The 20,724-nt window shown below is 35.0% G+C and overlaps 1 protein-coding gene and 1 pseudogene across 2 annotated transcripts; one reads left to right on the top strand and one right to left on the bottom strand.

Moving 5' to 3' along the window:
* Positions 1 to 729: 729 nt before the first annotated feature.
* On the top strand, positions 730 to 8,688 carry LOC114731124 (probable ADP-ribosylation factor GTPase-activating protein AGD14). 2 transcript variants are annotated; one of them, XM_028918245.1, is made up of 14 exons: positions 730 to 1,192; positions 1,647 to 1,750; positions 2,326 to 2,387; positions 2,626 to 2,713; positions 2,795 to 2,856; positions 2,925 to 3,012; positions 3,181 to 3,615; positions 4,479 to 5,066; positions 5,151 to 5,312; positions 5,417 to 5,518; positions 5,627 to 5,704; positions 7,850 to 8,012; positions 8,120 to 8,165; positions 8,408 to 8,688. In XM_028918245.1, the coding sequence occupies exons 2-14, from the start codon at positions 1,652 to 1,654 to the stop codon at positions 8,541 to 8,543; spliced, it is 2,109 nt and encodes a 702-aa protein (XP_028774078.1). In that variant the 5' UTR covers positions 730 to 1,192; positions 1,647 to 1,651; the 3' UTR covers positions 8,544 to 8,688. The 2 variants fall into 2 exon arrangements, with proteins under 2 accessions (XP_028774078.1, XP_028774077.1); XM_028918244.1 differs by having other exon boundaries at positions 731 to 1,192; positions 2,925 to 3,021.
* Positions 8,689 to 8,966: 278 nt separating this feature from the next.
* LOC114731126 (probable serine incorporator) lies at positions 8,967 to 14,711 on the bottom strand (annotated as a pseudogene).
* Positions 14,712 to 20,724: the final 6,013 nt, after the last annotated feature.

Below are 20,724 nucleotides of genomic sequence, written 5' to 3'. Positions count from 1 at the left end.
AACAAAGTAACTCAATGCTTGTAAGCTTGATGTGGGGATTACTTTGAACTGAGTTTCCTTAATATACCTTACTTATATAAATAGCAAAGAGAACCTTCTCTGATCAGTACTAATTGGAAGGAATATATAAGAGGGGGTTTTCCATGTCACGATGTTTCTAGAAATTAAGAAATGTTCTGGTCAAACAATCTAATTTCATACTTCCCCTTATCTTATTCTTGATTTGTCTATTTACTTGACCCCACTGGAAAAACCACACAAATAAAAAGAAAATTAAAGTCCATATATTATGTATAAATTATTTTTAAGTTCTATCTTTTATCTGATTAATGCCATATTTCAAATAAAAAAATACTTGATCATCTCTCCTATTTTTTAAATAAATTTATAATTAAATGCTATTAAATATTAATATCTCAAAAAAAAAAATACGTAGTGTGACCGGAGAACTTGAATATATCGTAGTTTTAAATATTGACTATCTTTTTTTTCTTTTAAGAGAGAATTATAATGAGGTCTCAAGCAAGAAGAACAATTGAAAAACAAGTCCCAAAATTATCATTCTTACTATAAGACTTGTCATTATAAGTTGTTGAAGTTGTTATTTAGATTTTTTAGTAATTATTTCTCTTCTGCAGGACTTGATTCTAATTCCTTCTTCTTTTAATGTCTTTCATTTGATTGGAATATTATTAAAAAATTAATAATTATATCTTAAAATTTAAAATTTAAGAATAAAATAAAAATTCAAATAAACACCTCCCAGAAATTAAAAGGGATTTGCAGAGAATTGAGAGAAGCTGGCTTGAATGGAGATAGAGGCGCCATTTATGACTACACCATCTGACCGCGGACCGTTCTTAGAAGTTCAACGAAATGATCAATGCCATAAAATAGAGACACGTCATTCTCATAGGATCATTACACCGTTAAAGTATCACACAGAATTTTCGCCTCATCTATCTCCCTGCCTTTTTCATAACATTTTCATAGAGAGAGAGAAAAGAAGCTGAGTTTGGCTAAAACCTCCCTGAGCTGTACAAAGCCGTGATTTCCAACTCAGAAAGATCTTTTATTCTTTCTCTCTCTTTCCGCTTGTGAAGTGGCTGTGGATCGTTTGGACGCCGTCTTCTTCAGCTGATGAAAAAGCTGCAGCCAATTGAAGTATTTCTTTGTATTCAGTTAAATTGAGGTTAGTTTGATTTGCACTTCATCTCCTCAACTCTTCCCTTCCGTTGCCTCCTCTTCTTTTCATGCAAAACCAGTCCACCTTTTGTTTTTTCTTAGTTGAGTGTGATGCTTTCGGAAATTTTGCTTCATTTCTGTGTTGTTTTCATTTGAACGTTGATCGCTAAGAAAAGGCATAACAGAGTTTTTAAATTTCTCCCTGCATTACTATTGCATATAAACGAATTTACTGTGAGTCTTATGGACTTGAGTGCTTGATGCCATTGTATATTCATTGGTTTGGTTAAATTAAGTGCATGAATGATGATGAGCTTAGAATCATGGAGTTTTTCCTTAGTTCGCCGGTTTTACTTTTCTAGCAAGTTAATGAAGTTTGATGATCATTTTTGGTAGGAAATTTCGCTGAAGTGAGCGTTTACGGATTTTTCTGTAATATGACAATCGTTTCATTTTGACAGAAGAGATGGCAAATCGACTGAAGGAAGATGAGAAGAATGAGCGAATAATTCGAGGTCTTCTCAAACTTCCAGCGAACAGAAGATGTATTAATTGCGACAGTCTGGTAAAATAACTCTCATGTGCTTCTTACATTGTTTTAGTAGCCAAAAGTCATTAACGTTGCTGGCCCCAAAAAAAATAAAAATCAAAAGTCATGCACGTGATATTTCCATTTTCCATCGCTTTGATATTTATAAGATTATAAATGACATTGATTAGAAGTAGCTATATTCAGCCAAACTCTGTAATTCTGTAAATTATCATCCAACTTATTGCTGCTGAAAATATATTGGTGGAATAGAAGCAATACATTGCAGCAGTCATTAAGATTATGCCGTTGTCTCTTCAGTAGAAACACTGGCAGGGTAGTCAGCAGGAGATTTAAATCTTTGCTCCAACGTGTTCCAAAATAAGTTCATAAAATTTCTATTTTGTGTTTTCCTTCTTTAAAAGTTCCAAATAATTTACTGCTTTCAACTCCGTTACATTCTTCAGGTGGTCTGTGGACATATTTAAGTAGTATTAATTTCTAACCAGCTTCTTCTACCATATGTATACAGAAATTTTATTTTAGAAATAGCATTGTGACCGATCCTTTTCACTAACACAATTTTTTAATTTTCTTTTTCATCCAAGCAGGGGCCACAATATGTGTGCACAAATTTCATGACGTTTGTTTGCACAACCTGTGGTGGGATACAGTAAGCCCTTAGTCTCTTGCAATATTTTTTGTGTTCCGTGTTAATCAAGTTCTTAAAAGTGGCTTTCATATTTTTTTTGTAGCGCGGACTTGATCTTTGTCATGTGCTTATGGTTTGCATGCTCTTCATGTATTTTGCTTGTGCTTCTACTTTAGCTATGTCTAATCATAGCATGGTGTCTCCTTTCTGCTGAATACACTGTACCTGAAAGCCAATTACTTTTTGTGTCAATTTCCAGCCGGGAATTTACGCATAGAGTAAAGTCAATATCGATGGCCAAGTTCACTTCACAAGAAGTTAGTGCACTTCAGGAAGGAGGAAATCAGGTATAAAGGCTTGTTTGTACTTATAGTGGACTTCAGAATTCCATTTCATTGATTGATTTTGGCTGTATCTGATTCTCGCAGCATGCAAAGGAAGTTTATTTTAAAGAATGGGACCCAAAAAGCCATTCTCTCCCTGATAACAGGTAACTATTTGCCTGTAATCTGTTATAATTGCCAGATGCATTGTTCTGATTGGCATGTTTTGTGTCAGTAATGTTGGCAGGCTCCGCAACTTTATTAAACAAGTTTATGTGGATAAAAGATTCACTGGTGAGAGGACCTATGACAAATCACAGAGAGTAAATACAGTAAAGTCCCATTTATCCCCAGTTTGTATTCACTGTTTTTGGAAGAGATAAAACATTTGGTTTAAAATTGAACTTTAACAAGTACATGCTTTTACTTTATAAAGTTCTGGGCCTTTCCATTATATTTATGTCTCCTTTCTTGCATTGCGTGTTGTCCAGGGTGACAAGGATAATTTCTCAGTAAACTCGAGAGTTCAATCATATCAGGGTGATCCTAAAAGTCCACCATATGATGACAAATATAAACACCGATATAGTGACAGCTCTAGTCCGGGTGGAAGAAGTCCTGGGTATGATCAAGAAAGTAGGCAGTACAGTAATGATAAGAGAAATCCTAGTCATCCTCCGATCAATGATTGGCATCAAGAAGATAGATTTGGAGATGGAAGGAGGTTTGAAGGTCGTATGGTATCTGATGGAGATTATAAGCTGGAAGGCCAATTGCCTGGGCAAGCCAACAACCCGGATTCCTCAAGCCCACCTGTGGTTCGGTCTGTTAGAGATATTTTGGGAGAAAATGCAGCGTCTCTTCAAATGAGTAAACCCTCTGAAACGAATAGTAAAAAAGCTAATGATGGCTCAGCTCTCACACAGGTGAATTTAGTATTATGACGTTCCATATGATTTAGCCATTTGGGCCCCATGCAAGACCTACTGCTAGTTTAGAGTTTGTTAAGTGTTAATCAGTGCTGAGCTTCCGCCTACAATTTGTTAGTATATTAAAGTTGATCATTAGCTTTCAGTATCTCACTAGACTTTATATTTTATCAGGCTTTTCCCCCCTTGTTAACTTCTTGGTTCAACTTATGGAATTTTATATTCTATTATATAAAGAGCTAAGGATTTCCATGGCAGACATCTTGTCCAACAATATTTAGTAGCCACTTCTTCCCTTTGAATTTGGAGTGAAATTTTACGCAGTATAGGTAACTGGTTGATTTGTGTTTAATATGGATGAGGCGTTGGTGCATTCAAAATGGGTTTTGTTATGTATGCAACTATGTTTATTTTGTGTAACTATGCAGTAAGCGTGATGCTTTTGGTTTACCATGTTTACCATTTGTTATGTATGAGTGCAATATTATATTTTAATGTTAAACACTAAAATGTGAAATATCGCCCAATTGTATCCATGCTAAAAATTGAGGCAGTTCTTTCATAATAAATGCTTCTATTTCTATTTCTACATTTTAAAAAAATTGCTTACTTTATATACTGTTGGTTACAAGTGGATTTATTTTCATCCCCTGCATGAGTTGATCTTTTCTTTTACCATCTATTAAAAATTGGAATTACCTATTTGCATGAACATCAACTATTGCCCCATTCCCTGTTATTACGACATTTTGACCTCTCATTGTCTTTTTCTTCCCATTGTATACTTGTACTGTAGGGTGATCAATGATGATTTCAAATTATAAATTATATAACCATAACTGACTGCTTATAATTTGCAGAGGACTGTATGTTCCAGTAGCTTGACATCCAACATTGGAAACCCTGCAGAAGCTAAGCTTGAGACCCCTAAGAGTCTTATTGATTTTGGTGCTGAGCCTGAGCCTCCTCTGGCTCCAGCAATTACACACGCCCAACAAACTATTGCCCAATCCATTGTGGAGCAACCAAATTCCAGTGATGTCAACAATTGGGCCTCTTTTGATGTGCCCCCAGAAGTGAAAGCAACTCAAACTCCTTCAAATGTAAATTCACTAGAATCCATGCTTTCCCAATTGTCAGTATCATCATCATCACCACCAGCTCATGCTTCTCAAGTCCAGCATAGTTCCAGTGTTGTAGTACCCATTCCTGGGAGCACTATGACATTACAAAGAACTGGGAACTTATCTGTTTCACCTGCTGGGCCTGCACCAGCACCATCTCTTACTGCTACTGTTGTTGGAGCTGCACCTATCAGCACCTTTGCGCCTATTCCATCCAATAGTGCTTTAGCGTCACACCATCTGCAGCCTTTGTTCCCTCCCAATGTTGGTCAGTCTTCAAATTATCAGTCTACATCACCACCAGCAGGAGCATTAAATAATCAGGCAGGGCTTATTCTCTAACATTCTGTTTATGTTATGTAGATGTAGTATTTGTTCACCTTCTTGTTTCGTGGAAATATCCTGCAGCCATGGGGTATACCTCCAGCACCAACAATGCAAGGCCATCCAAACATGTCACTGCTACATGTGTCCCATGTTATCTCTAAGCCTGCCACTGAGACTAGCTCTAATGCGGCTTCAGGATCGCCTTTAGAAGTAAAACCAAGTGGAAGGAAAGAACTTCCTGAGGTACTTTTCCTCCTTATTGTATTTCAAAAGGCATCTACCTTGTACACTTGCATGGATGTGTGCTATGTACAGTATTACTTACTATAGCTTATAAACATCTGCAGGATCTTTTTACTGTAAAGTATTCTTACTTTCCTGCTGCAGTTCCGGGGTGGCAAATGATTCCTTCTCATGGGATGGGAACCTCAATGCCATATAATGCTGTGGTAATGCTATTGCAAACCAACTACATTAGCATACAAGTTTAATCTCTCAATCTGCGGCTTACACAATTGTGCAAGGCATCTCTCATATGAATGCCTACTATTTTACAGCCCATGCCAAGTCTTCAGCGACCATCAAAATCAACAAATCCATTTGATATTGGCGAACCACCAGTTCAAACCACAGCTGTATGTGACCTCCGTTATTTTAGAATAATATTACTATACTTAATATCTTAGACCTGTGAAAACTACATAATTTTGTCCATGTATGGTAGGTCATACAAGAGATTTGAATTAAACCACTGAGTGCCGAATGGGGATTTGCTTCTTTTAGAGTCTTTGGTACGGTTTAGAGAAGATAGTTATTTTGGAAAAATCATTTGTGAAGGATCAATGGTATGATTTGGATTTTCTCCACCATTGAGTCATTGTTCTAGAAGCTTTCTTATTTTTATTTTTTTTGAATATTTGGTTACTTGTGTACATTAATTCGGAAGAACCCTGCACTTTAGAGGAGCATGCCTATCAATGATATGAACGTGCGTTTGGTGAATGTGGGAAAATTATTCTTCGTTTTCCTTATGATCACTTCGGAAGCAATCTATTTACTAAGAGGGTTAATGGAAAGATATAGAAGTAAAAGAAGGGATTTACATATGGTCTTTATTGACCTGAAAAAGGCTTACGATCGTGTGCCAAGAGAAGTAATGTGGAAAGCTTTGGAAAAAAAAGGTGTACGGGTTGCTTATATCAAAGCCATACAAGATATGTATGAGGGGGTAACTACTAGTATAAGGACTCCTGGAGGTGAGACAAAGGACTTCCCTATTCAGATTGGCCTACATCAGGGATCCTCTGAGTCCGTATTTGTTCAACATTGTTCTGGATGTCCTAACTGAACCTATTCAAGAAAAAATTCCTAAGTCCATGCTTTTCGCGGATGATATAGTTCTCATGGCGGAATCAAAAGAAGAGATTAACACTAGATTGGAGTTATGGAGAAGGACGTTGGAGTTGAAAGGTTTCCGCTTGAGCAAGAACAAAACAGAATATATGCATTGTGATTTTGGGGGGAGGCAAGAGAATAGGGATTTGGAGGTGAAGATGGGGGAGCAAATCATGCTTCAAGTATCAAAGTTTAAATACCTAGGATGCATTATACAGGAGGATGGGGAAATTGATGGAGACGTTTCTCATAGAATACAAACTGGCTGGTTAAAGTGAAGGAAAGCTACCGAAGTTATTTGCGATAAGAAGGTACCTGAGAAACTTAAAGGAAAATTTTATCGGACTGTTATAAGACCGGCTATGTTGTATGGTAGTGAATGTTGAGCAATAAAGGGAAAATAAGAGCACAAAGTTGGGGTAGCAGAAATGAGGATGTTGAGATGGATGTATGGTCATACAAGAAAAGATAGGATTCAAAATGAAAATATCAGAGCAAGAGTCGGTGTGGCACCTATCCAAGAGAAAATGGTTGAAAATCGCTTAAGATGGTTTGGACATGTGCAGAGAAGGCTATTGGAGGCCCCGGTGAGGAGGGTGGATCAGACAAGATGGAGTCCCATAAAAAGGAACAGAGGAAGACCAAGAAGAACGCTTAATGAAGTCATTGAACGAGACCTTATAGTCAACAACATATCTAAGGACTGGGTTGTTGACAGAGTACGATGGCGTCATGTGATTCATGTAGTCGACCCCACCTAGTGGGATAAGGCTTGTTGTTGTTGTCTTCCTTGTGATCATTATGCATCTACTAAGCTGGAACAGAGGCATGCTGACTTTCTAATGTCTCACTTAGTGGATGATATGGAGAACCTGAAATTCAAAATTTGTGTTGTTGCCTGTTTATGGTGAAAAATTTTATTATAACTAGATTGTGAGTCTGTGCTTTGCATGGAGTTTGAGGTCAATTGCATTGTTAATAGCTTATGAACACTGCAACTTCCTATGGATTTCATGTTATATATCACTTCTAGTTCTTAATATAAGAGCTAGTTTGATATTCAATTTGGTCCTAAATATAGGATTTTAATCTACTTTGTCTCTTATATTTATATCTATTTTGCTCTCAAGTAATCCCTATAATAGTTGATATGTTAAAGAGTTACTATCAATGGGTAATTTAAACATATATGATTAATAAGAGTATTTTAGATAAGATAACATCTATTTATTATAAATAACTAGCTTAGCTAACTTTCTTAATATCTCCAAATTAGTTAACTATGTCTTGTATTAAGAACCAGAGAAAGTATAACTAGATAATCAGCTTATCAGTATTAAAAATTTTTGGGTAATGCTTTTATGGTTGGTGTTCCTTGGGTATAGTTTGCTTTGAGATCATCCTTGCAAGGTGCTCTGCCAGGGGTATCAACTTCAGGTTTAATGCCTCCTTTAAGCCTAAGTAATCCATCACTTGCGTGGAATCCACCTGGGTACGGATTAATGCCACCCCAACAAATGCAGCCTCATCCATCAGCAATGACAACAAGTAAATTAATCCATCTATCACTCTTCTGTTAATTATTTCATGATTCATGCTGAGGTTATTCCACCTTTTTCTCCCCTGTATGTTGACCTGTGTTTTGAAAACCTCAGGACCTTACATGGGGCAACTAGTGCAAACGAACATGGCAATGCCAAGGTAAAACTATTTGATTATGATTATTCATACGTTTTTTTTCTTTGTTTTGTTTAGGCTGCTTCTTTTCTGTTGGAAGCTCATTTTACAGGGTACAGTTAATCTGTTAGGTATTGTGCTTGTTGAGAGTTTTGGAGTTTTTACTTGTCTTGGTCTGTGAACTAATTTGTGCGAGGATCAATTTAAGTATGGGCGTAGTGTTAAAATTCATAATGCCTCTTTGATATTTTTAACTTCACGTGCAGGCATCAAGAAATTGGGAGCTTTGGTGCTGAGGGAGCCGCTTTTGGCTTCTCAAACTTGAATCAGCATCTCTCTGGTACATTTTCAGCCTCTGCTTCCTCAAATCTCTCTTCTGCAGGACGGAATCCATTTGGATGATGCTAAGAACGTTTCTGCAAGGCCACCAAAGTTCTCAACCCAAGCACCATCTTTTGCTCTCTGTACAAACTAGAGGTTTGCGGTTTTCCACCCTCTGTCATTTATAGCTAACCACAAGTGCAAAGAGAGAGAAAGAAAAGAAAAACAGAGAGAAAGGGAGAGATTAGTGATTTACTTTTCTTTTTTTTTTGGGGGGGGGGTGTCGAAGAACAATATCTGCCTTGGCCATGTAATTTTTTATATAGAAAGGTGCCTTGTCTACTTTCTTCACGTAAAGGAATCATGTAGGAAAGAGCCTATGACCTCTATGCGGTAAACAGTAAAATTATACCCTGTGGATATCTCACAATTTTTTTTTGGGGTGCAATCATGGACATTTGCAATAGTAGCGTCGATGGTGCTGAGCAGCTGTGTTGTTTCATGTTTTGCTGCATTGTACAAATATATGACATGATGATGTATGATATAGTGTGACCGATAAATTATAGTCAAGTTCAAGTCTTTGTAACACCACAGTATTCCTTAGTCCGTTCCTATGTGGGTAAAATACATAATACACAGCGGATCCTGGGAATCCACTTTTTAAACGAAAAATCACTATTCTATGTGATGAATGCTCCCAGGGAGCATGTGCTGCACGTTAAAAAAAAAGGACAAAATTTCCTATACTTGATTACAATATCCTTTCTCACCAGAGACGCCAAAATATGCTTCTCTTTTGCAAGGGAGCCAGCAATGAAACTTCCTAAGCAAATTATGATGCAAGCATCCCTGAATCTTTATCTCAGGAGTAACACGAACAGGTTGAGAAGCGTATTTTCTTCGTAGTCCTTGAGATCGAGTGAGAAGAAGACTGTATATCCTCACCGGGAAATAAATTGGATATCCTTCAGGGTTATGTCCCCGGATCCAGTGCTTCTGACGGAGAATTTCCTATCTGGCAGAGCTGGAGGAGTTCATTGCGTTCTCTATGGGGTAATTTCAACATCCAAGTCTTCAACCCAAAAGGGACGATAAAAAGAATCTCAGCTAGCATGAACGGGTAGGTTAGGAATTTTTTTAAAATTTTTTTTTTTTTTATGTAGCATTAGCTTGTCGGCTCTTCCATATGATGGGGGCAACCAGCATCCACACTGTTAAAAATAATAATAATAAAAAGCTCCTTTAATTATGTGCCACGGTTGTACTAAAAACTACATAGAATAAGTTAGTGCATTGCATCTTTCGCTGCAAATTTAAAATTCGTGGGTCCTCACTGAACAAAAATACTTACAGTAAACACAGACTGCGAGCCATTCATTTACAATTCTGACCCAGGTGCTGGTCCAGCCCACATCAATTGTCCACCTGCAGAAGGATAAAAAGGCATTGAATGTTATTTATGGATCCTTCATGAATGCTCTGATGAAGCTTTCCACAAGTATAACATGATATGGTTCAGGACATTTACGTTGGTGGCATGATTGATGGCCATTATAGGCTTCTAGTGTGGTGCTGGAATCTAAATCGTCTAAATAACATATTCAGTACTTGACGGAAGCTACATTACTAGTAACCGTGGCCACTAAAGTGTACGTGATTATTTTCCCAAAAAAAAAGAAGCGTAAATGCTTATTTTTCATCATGCTGTGCATTAAATTGGTAATTAGATAGACCAACCGGAGGGGGTGGGATCATACTTCCTCATTACATGATGACTGTTAGTATTCCATCCAATTAATAGCATTGCGAAGTACATAGCTCCTGTGGCGAACACAAAATGGAAGAAGCCATAGCCATAGGGGACGTCATCTTCTGCTGGCGGGGTGTCATCCTTCCTGAACTGCAGGGTTCTCTGTCAGATTTGAACCGGAGAGCCTAATTCAAAATTCAAGTTCAGTTCTAATTCTGTAACTAACCTGGAAGCAGTTGGAATCGATGCCCGTCGAGAATGTTGCAATAACGATTGCTAGTATTGCAACAATAAAGCTCTGTCAACAGAATTATTTTTTGCAAGTCAGCCCACAAAGAAGTACGAGATCACGTATTGGAAAGCTGTAGAAATTAGCACTACCAAGCCTTCATCAAGAAAGAATTTAACAAAAGTGATAGATATACACACACCTTACAAAGTTCACAACTATAATAATAGAACTAAGTACAAAGTACAAATATCGTTTAAGCATGGATTAGTACTTACAATTATGCTTAACCAGTCTGTTTTGGCCGCAAAGTCTGACTTCCTGACGCAGTTTTCTCCATCTGGTTCACTGCAGACACAAATATGACCAAAACAATGAAGAACTAGAAATAAAAAATACAAATATTTCACTTAAATCAGGTGTCTTTCTTTAAGAATTTTCCAGCATGGAGAGGGATTATTATTAGGTAAGACAAAAGGGTTGAAAACTATAGGAGAGTAGTAGTCGTCATGCCTTCTAACGGCACACCAGCAGAGGAATACAACATAAAGCCCCATCAGCCCTGGAGTTAGAATGCCAGCATTCACCTATATCGGGGAAATTCAGAAATTCCCGTCATATTGTAGTATAAGATGAATAGAACCAGCAAACACACTTGATCTTAATCTTAGCCAAAAGGCCGAGAAAGGTATGAACCAGCAAACACAGTGAGAAGTAGAACTTACTTTTGGGTGCAGGGACACGTTTGTCATGAGCTGGAGAAGCACTAGTGTCCAAGTAATAAAGAAAATATTCAGGAGGCAAGATGGCTGTGGTGCATACCAAATGTACATCAAAATGATCCCCACCAAGCAGATAACATACGCAGTAGTTGCGAATAATATCACATGAATTTGGCTGCATAACATTTATGATTAAAGGCATATTAGTAATGATATTATCCTAAACTTGTCAACTTATATTTATATGTATTGCAACCGATACAAACGGACCGGACAGTAATGAACAACAGACAGTTTAATTTTGTTCTCCTATCCTAGCTACCATATTGTTTAGTAAATAAATTATTATTCGCGCTCCTACCGCTCGCCACGTAAAGCTTAATGCTTAAATAGCCATTCACAAGCATCAAGTACGCTCTAGACAGTTGAGAGCTTCCAATTCTTCTAGAAGGCTAACATGGATTTTTGATATACTTTTAGAAAGCTTCCTACTTTCTCTTCAGAACCAGGTCATAATAATAATGCCCAAGTATGACCGAACATGTCTTGTTTAAATGTCTAATAACATCAATGTTTACATAGTTATTACATTAATCCCAAATTGTTCATGCTCAGGAATTCCGTTAAGTTCATTAAGCAAGAAACTCTTACCATCTGTCTGCATATTTTTCAGACACACACAATCATTCAACCACGTAATGAAGCTGATTATGCTTACTAGTTGAATTAGGAGAAAGACCCTGAGGGAAAAAAAACACAGAAATCTTTTATCAGTCATCAGTTCAAGAAATTATATGACGAAAATTATTTATACGAGGCACAAACTTACCCGGCACCAAAATGAGCAATCTCCCCTGCCAACAAAATTGCAACACAAGAATAAGGAAGGATACATTAGCGACCTTTAACATCACAGAGGATACTATGAATCTTATTGCAAATATACTATTGACCAACCGTAGAGCTGAATAAGCCCAGACGGAAGTAGAAACGGAAAGATTGTCATCACTGCCCAGAGAACCAGCTTAACCGTCCACCACCCTGAGTGCCATGAATCCCTGGGTACGTTCAATTTAGAAGTGCCGGCGGTTGAAAAAAACATCGTGATAAAAAATATCTGATCAAGGATTAAGGATCACCACGGAGATTTTAAGACTGAAGCTTGAGTTAAGTTGCTAGTTATTGAACTCCTTGACTAGGAGTCTTCGTTGGTTTTGCGTTCTTAATAGACATAAATTACCAGGTGATTATGATGCGCGAACATCAGAATATGTCATAAAAAGAAAGCGGTAGAAATAGATCAAAAATAAATAATTCACTCGTACAAATTTTGTTTGTTTGTTTTTCATGCTTCAGAGTATTTTATTAAATTTCACAGCATTTAAAGGACAAGACGACCTTCTGGCTTTTTTTTTTTTTTTTTTTTTTCTTTCAATCCACTCGAACCTTACGCAAAGTCTTCGTCAGCTATGTTTCTTGCTAAGGATACAAAACAGCCGAAGCTCACACGCAAAACACCTTCTGCACCCAGACAGTCTCTGCCACCGTCGCATCCTTTCAACCCTGCAATGTGTATATGACATCTTGAGCTATTGGGTATTGGCATCAAAAGAATTAAGAAAGCGAAAGGTTCAAACGAAGACAGCTTTGGACTGAAGTGCAGGTTTTATTAACATAAAGAAAAGGATCCGATTTACTAATGTTGAACATAATAATGCTGTTTATAGTTTTAGAAATAAAATACTGGCTTCACCACTCTGGTCATCAACCAAAGTATCATAATGAGCAAGCATCAAGATATTCAATAGTTGGGAACTTCTGAGAGTTAATTGCATTATTTGATTCACAGAAAGTCGGCTCTAAGATAAGCATGCATTGAGATGAAGTAGTAATGAAAAAATCGAGGATGTGAACTGATACTGCAAGAAGTAGTGGAAAACTAGATGATATGGTGTTAACATGACAGGCAGTGAATTTAGGCAAATCTTACTCTCCAAATCTGTCAAAGCGCCCCGACCATAATCTCGCGCTACCCAGGCCAACAGATTTGCGACTAGAAAAATGAAGCCATAGGCATATCTTGCCATCCAAGGATTCGACGCATTGCGAAATTGACTGAACCATGAACAGTCCTTGGATACGGTGGTGGTGGTACTGGTACAGCCCTCATTACGAGTATTGCTGCTTGCACCGCTTTCCATCTCTTCTTCAACGCATCCTCTACCGAAAAGCATTAATAGAACAGGGGAGAAAAAATATTATCATTATCATTCTAATAAGATCTTCTGTTGCCCTGAAATGCAGAAACAGATTTGTTATCATGTGAAATACATGAGTGTTTTAGCTATGCATAAATTGAAACTGATAATTTTAGTAAACGATTAAAGTGTCTTCACGTAACCGACATAATAATCATTCTGTTAAGTCTCAACAGTCGTAGAATTTTTGGCCGAGTATTTCCTATTCGTAGACTAAATTCTAATTTGATAATTTTAACCGTTTTTCTTACCAAATCATTCTCTCTGCTTTATATCTGATTTCCAGAAGGAAATAAAAATAATCGTCACAGCCAAATCAATGTCGCCACAACCAAATCAACGACGTACCAATAATTATTAATGTTTATAGAGAGAACGTTTCACATAATATCCACAGAGAATGAGTCCATTGGAAATTCTTTGTTTAACAAAGTCCTATCCATCGAGCTGATTTCTGAACTTCCAGCTTTCAGGAGAAGGTAAAACTCACCAAAACATTTTCTGAGGTTCAAAACGGAAGTGACACTTTAAACCTTCTTGAATTGTTTTCCAAACAATTAACAAAATAGAATATACAAGACAAAAACAAAATTAGAATTCAAATTATCAGCCGTGGCCTTTCGTTTCAAAGAGTTGAGTGTAATGGAGTGATTCGTTTCCTTTAACTCGAAGCAAGCGTTCAAATTATGTTTGTTTGCTTTTTCCAAGTTCCCCGGCAAACAAACATGCAAAATTTAATCGTGCGTATTGCATAGGCATTAAGCAGTTCTATCAACATTTTTCTTCCCAAAAAAAAAAAAAAAAGCTACTCTGTAATTTATAATCCACAGAGATGAAAGTTGAAACAGATTATCCAGCAGAACGGCCATAAAAGCAACGATCGGCTAGTCATTTTTTTCCTTCTCAGAGAATAAATTTATAAAAATACTTATACGAAACATTAACAGAATGCCAAGCAACACAGTCCTTAGTTATTCCAACGCAAATGCAGAATCAATAATCAGAGCTAGGAGCAACTGAAAGAAAGAGAGAACTAACAGAAATAGAAGCCTCGCAATGGAGCTAAGAATAAATAAGAGATCAGGCCAAACAAAACGCGATCAAAATCTTGTTTAAAAAGGCAAGCAGAAAGAAAATCAAGAGGAGGAAGCACCTGAGAGATGAAGATCAATGCCGGTATGAAGAAGCCGAAGACGCAAGCGAACACTGAATCATTATTTCTGGAACAGGCTTGCTTCACTCCTGCAACACTATCTCTCTCTCTTCTTTCTTTTGAAGCAAAATAATCAGAGAGAGAGAGAGATTTATGGATTTCTTTATGCTTTTGGCTCTTTAATAATGATTAACCAGAGTGTATATATATGACAGGAATTGCTTTTGGTGTGTTTTTTTCTCTGCCTTGTAAGCTTTTTTTTTTCATTTTTATTTTTTTTATTTTCCCGCCGGAAGCTCCCAGTAGCCAGTGATTCCTTTCAAAGTCTTCTGCCAAAATCACCCAGGCCACTCTTTTTCCCTTAAGTGGCTTTTAATTTTTTTTATTTAATTTTTGGATAAGATGAAATTTGGAAAAATTGCAAAAAAAAGATTTTAGAATTGCAAAAACACAGATAAGGACCTTAACAACTTCACTTTGGGTTTTGACAACTTCAACCCAAAGTGAAGTTGTCAAGGGTCCTTATTTGCGTTTTTACAATTTCCAAAGTCTTTTTTCAATTTTCCCATGAAATTTTAACCCTGAATTGCAACTAAAAAAAGAATCAGGTAAGATCGTACATGAGAAATCAGATTAGAGTTAAAAATACATTTAAGAAACAAGATCAAAATTAAAATTGTAAATTTACCCTTATTTTTTGTTGTGTCAAATGGGACAACACGGCCATACTGATAATACTTTTTTATATTTAATTTTAAATTCAGTGGTTCTCATATTACATAAAGTCCAAAAAGTAACTCATTATTTGCAATAGTATGAATCAGTTACATATTTTATATTTTACATTGATTAGATTGATGCTGATGATTAATTAGTAATAATTTGATGCATTAGCATAAAATTTTCCACGTTACTTTTTAGCTTTGACACTAAAGTGAGAAACTTATTTAAGCAATTATTAAGTGTCTGATCCAAAATGTAGCATTAAATGTTGATGAAAGCCCATCTTAAGGGATGTTTAAATAAAAACAAAATCATGATTTTAGAAATGTTTTTACGGTATACGAAATAAATATAGAGAGGAATTTGTCTCGATTTGTCAAAAAATACTTTTAAAAAGTGATTATGAAATTACCCAAACACCTCCTAAGGTAACATCTCAGCAAAAAGGTGAAAAACCACGAAACAAACTCTCAAATGCCTGTAATTTTACCCTATGCGAGAAACAAAATGTGTAAGAAAAAATGATAATGATCTTGTAAAGCACAAGGTGGTTTAGTTAGAAACGTGGACACTGGAAACATATATACATGTAGAGTGGTTGGTAATTTGGGGATCATAATTATGTGAGTGGTGATTTTGTTGTTTCACGCCAAAGTTTGCTCCATCTTTAATATGATTGTGTTTTTTGTAATAATAATAATGATAATGGGGCACCATATTATTATTACTATATGCATGCATTTGGCTTCATTACATTATGGCTGTGGAAGTTCGCATGTTGTGTGACTCTGTTTTTTTTTTTTTTGGGGAGTTTGGGGGGGGTTCAATAGCTTGGTTTAATTTGTAACTTTAATCCCATCTGTTTAGTGTGTTTTCACCATTTTTAAATCCCTTTAATGCCATTCTCCTTTTTTTATTTTTTGGCCAATGTTAATGCCATTCCCCTCGACAAAAGTAGATGCCGAAAATTGGATTTATTGTTGAGATTTAAAAGTTAAAAGAATAGGAAAAACTGTTGAAATTTTCTCATTATAAAATTTGTTACCTGTAAATATCAAAGAACCTAAGTCTTTCAGTCGATACAACTCTTCTTCAGCCGTAGTCAACACATCTCTAAGGCTCTGTTTGGATCAGAAAAAAAGTTGAGAGGAAAGAAAATGAGAGGAAAAAAAAATAGAGGGAAGGAAAAAAATAGAGAGAAGTTGTTATCATCCCTCTTGCTTGGACGGATGAGAGAAAATAGAGAGGAAAGAAAGTTAGCAAATATCTAAATGACTAAAATGTTTTTATCAAAATATATCATATTTAAAGTTAAATTAAATTAAATATTGCAATAGAAAAATTATACTAACATTAGCATCATCAAATAATTTAAAATCAAATTATTTGGTTTATATATTTTTTCAGATTATTATGTTTTAAAACCAGGTTATTTAATAAAAATATTGTTTTAAGATAAAAAATAAAAAGTGAATAACTTTTTAAATATAATAGAAGAAAATAAATATAGAGAGTTAAGAAAGAAGAGAGACAGTCATGGAAATCTTGTTTTCCTTTTCAAATCTCTTCATATATGGAGAGAAAATTTGAAGAGAAAATGAAGCATGTGGCCCATTTTATTTTTTCCTCCACTTTTCTTTTCTCCTACATTTTCTTCCCTACCCAAGTAAGAGAAAACTTGTTTCTTTTTATATTTTCTTCTCTAGTTTTCCTTCTCCCTAATTTTCTTTCAATCCAAACAAGGGGTAAGTGTGTGCAAATATCTTCTGTTCTGCACAAAAGTGAAGATAAGTTACATTTGCATATAATTGAAAAAGAGTTACACCCACTGAAAATATGTTGCACCTTGGTCCTTAAACAAATTCTAGGTTACTTTTAGGCAATAAATTTTACAGTGAGGGTTGTCAACAATTTTCCTAAAAAAATTATATGCACATACATTATATTTCATTTAGTGAAATAGTACCTTGTTTATTAAATTTATAATTTTTTCTCCAAAAAGGAGTTTCAATCAAGGAGTAGTTTCAATAAAAATAATTAAAAAGGGTCTTTTAGTAAACCTAATATATATTTGTTAAAAATAACCAAATTAACTCATTTTACTTAATCTTTATAAATTAGTTATCTAATTTGAACATTGTCAAGGGAGTACGTGATTAAGCGTTGAACTAAAAATCTGTTCATTGAGGTCCTTAGAATATCACGGCCAGGAATGTGGTCGAGCAGAGCATTCGAATATATAAAGTTTCTGTGCCACCAGAGGATCCACTAGCTGGTGGAGTCTTGTTGTGAACAGCAAATTTCCTTTGGAGGAGAAAAGAGAAAACACAAGATAAAAATGAGCGAAACAGAAGATTGGAGGCTTGTGCTTCACGTAAAGTAGATAGGATCCCCCCGTTCACAGTACCATTATCAGAAACTGGTCCCTTTGGTGGATTCCTAAACCATTCAGCACTATCCACCACTATAACTCTCAACGCAAATTTGATTTTTTGCTTCTCTGAATAGTGCGTAACTCTCCAGGTCGTTGTCGTTTTGCATAAAACGCAGGCCCACATGCACACATATATGCTTGTTCTCAACGCTCCAATACAGGCCATACGAAGTTATTGGCGGCGATGCGCAGGGCAAAATCACTGGCAAGAATTTGATGGAAGCGGATCTTTTCAGAAAACGACTTGTCCTTTTTTCGGAAATTTCTTTTAATTTTTTAACGGTTCATACTTTTTTTAGCTCCGAAAATTTAATTTTGCTTTAATTTTGGCCTGTCAAATTTAAAACCAATGGTTTTAAATTATAAAATTTGACATTATTTTAGTTTATCTAAAGATTCTGGCTCCTGAAACAGTGTTTGTTTCATGGACCGAAATCAATGATATCAAATTTTATGAAATAGTTGATTTAGCGGAAGAAGCTGATTTCTCACAACATAGTAAACTAATGTTTCAATTCTTGTTAGGAGAGATACCTACATTTGATATCAGACAATGCTTCTAGGATTGTTTCTAATAAAAAGATACCTATACATAGCTCAAAAAAAATCCTAAACCAAAAAAAATAAATTTAAGAACTAAATATGGTATTAATCCTTTTTTAATTACATAGATATATTCTTTTTTGGACGTTGATCACATAGATATATTCCTAATATTAGGTTCTTATTGATCGCGTTCCGTGACAATGATAAGATCATTCCAACTTTCCAGTAATTGACCAATTAATATAAAATGGCATGCCAAACAATGGAACGTGGACGATTTGTATGCCTCTTTGAAGAATAAAGTTCCGATCAAGTGGTTCTTTAGATGAAACAAGGGAAGAGATTGGACGAAGACGAGGGACTAGTTTTGTATGGCTCGTATAGACCCAAGTTGGCCGACTATATATTCGTCTTATTTAAAATCAGTTTAAAGAATTTAATCTGGCATGTCAATATTCCATGGTTTAATAGAAAAAATATGTTCTCTTTTACATAGAATTGAGGGATAAAAATTTAAATATTGTAAATACAAAAGACTAAAGTCGACATATTTACCTTCATATAGGGCTCGATAATAATGATATCTGGTTTAATAGTAAAAATAAAACTAATATGTTCTTTTTATTTAAAATAACTGCGTTGAAATTTGAATGGAATCAAAACTAATATTTTTATGATTACTATATATTTTACATATTATTTATGCGATTTTATAGAAATAAAAATAGTAAAAATAAAAACGAAACTTAATGAAATAAAATTTTGTGATCCACATAATATAATAGTAGTGAATATTAATAAATAAAATTATTTTTAGTCTTCTTTTCTATTGATTTAAAAAAAACAATGGAATATTGAAAAAAATGGGGGAATTGACACTCTGAGACCTTCGTAGAAGGAATAATTACAGTTAAGAACATTGAATTAGAAATGATTGAAGTTCAATTAAAAATGATAAATTTTGAATTGAAAATCACTTAGTCCATTTGGAAATGATTTCTACAATCTCCCAAAATGTCTTTTAAAAGAACAAGGTATCATAACACTCTTGAAGTCAAATAGCAATGTAGTAATTTTTTTTTTCCAATGATAAAAGAATTCTTCAACCACCCTCGGTGAAAATTTTAAAATTTTCATTTTTATTTTTATTGAAAAATTGGAGTACAATTAATGAGAGAAAATATAGATCATTCAAGTGTAATTTTTAATTAAACATAGCCATCTAAATTATTCATATGGTCATAGAGAGAAGGGAAGTCAACCTTTTTTTCCTTTTTGGTTTTGGTTTAAGATTCCAAAGAATGGTCACCAAATCTGTCCATACCATGGCGGAAAGCATATTTTCCTTTTATCAGGCACTTTGGGAGTTTATGGTATTCCAAGATTTATAAGTCTCTCTCTCGTTGTGTGCACATTTTTATTTTGCATTTTTTAGGTCTTATTTGAGTTTTGGATAAATGAGAACACAAAAAGATTGCTAAGCTTAAACTTTCATTACTTCACGCACAATGTCACATTCCATCTTCGATCTTTCTGCGCTTCCTTTTCCATAATTGAATTGAATATATACATATATACATGCATATATATATGCATATATTATATAGAGAGAGAGAGAGTATATGACCCAACACATGGTCCCCTTTGATGCTCATGGGAATGATAAGTACTCCTCCGGTCTTTATTATAAGACCCCATTTGACTTTTTATTTGGTCCTAATTATAAGACCCTAATCCATTTTGTCTATTATATTTATGCATTTTTTTCCAAGATAATCCTTCTAATAATGATAGTTTTAGCCAATATACTTAATTAGCAAGGATATTTTAGGAACGACAACACTTATTTATTATAAATAACCAACTTAACTTCCTTCCTTAATCTCCTCAAATAAGTCAATTGGGTATTATAATTAGGACCGGAGGAGTATAATGTATTAATTACTAAACAAAATTTTAATCAAATCTAATTTATAATCTGAAATTCTTAATCTAAAATTTTTAAATGATATTTTTTAATTTTTCTAAAAAAATGATAATTTGAAAAGAAAATTTTGGATAACAAGGCTATAGCAAAAATTGTGTAAAAAGAGAACAAAAGATAGGACTTTTTTTTTTAAAACTAAGTACAGGTATCTTCTTATTGAAGGTAATTATATTCGAGATATTATCAAGTACTAAACATGAACACTCTTCTAATAAGGATTCAAACTTTAATTCAGCGTGTTGTGAGAAATTAACTCCTCTTCTAGACTCAACCCTTTATAAGATGATGAGATATTAGAAGCCAAAAACAAGGTTTTAAAAACAAAACAATATTAAAAAGGCTTGGCTGCCACTTAAGCATGAGATCTTGAATTCGAACTCATACGAATATAAAAAATGCTCTTGAAAGAGCTGCATTTAATCGGACCCAACAATATTCGAATTTGATCCATTCATAT

Source organism: Neltuma alba, unplaced genomic scaffold (genome assembly GCF_004799145.2).
Source record: "Neltuma alba isolate B1F8T4 unplaced genomic scaffold, ASM479914v2 tig00012805_pilon, whole genome shotgun sequence".
NCBI lineage: Eukaryota > Viridiplantae > Streptophyta > Magnoliopsida > Fabales > Fabaceae > Neltuma > Neltuma alba.
The sequence above is the reverse complement of the archived record's forward strand: the minus strand, read 5'-3'. Positions and strand labels throughout refer to the sequence as shown.

Coding starts and splice junctions, on each gene's coding strand:
- LOC114731124 (XM_028918244.1), top strand. CDS start 1,652: ATGGCAAATCGACTGAAGGAAGATGAGAAGAATGAGCGAATAATTCGA. Junction 2,388..2,625: donor ACAACCTGTGGTGGGATACA/GTAAGCCCTTAG, acceptor GTCAATTTCCAG/CCGGGAATTTACGCATAGAG. Junction 2,714..2,794: donor TTCAGGAAGGAGGAAATCAG/GTATAAAGGCTT, acceptor TGATTCTCGCAG/CATGCAAAGGAAGTTTATTT.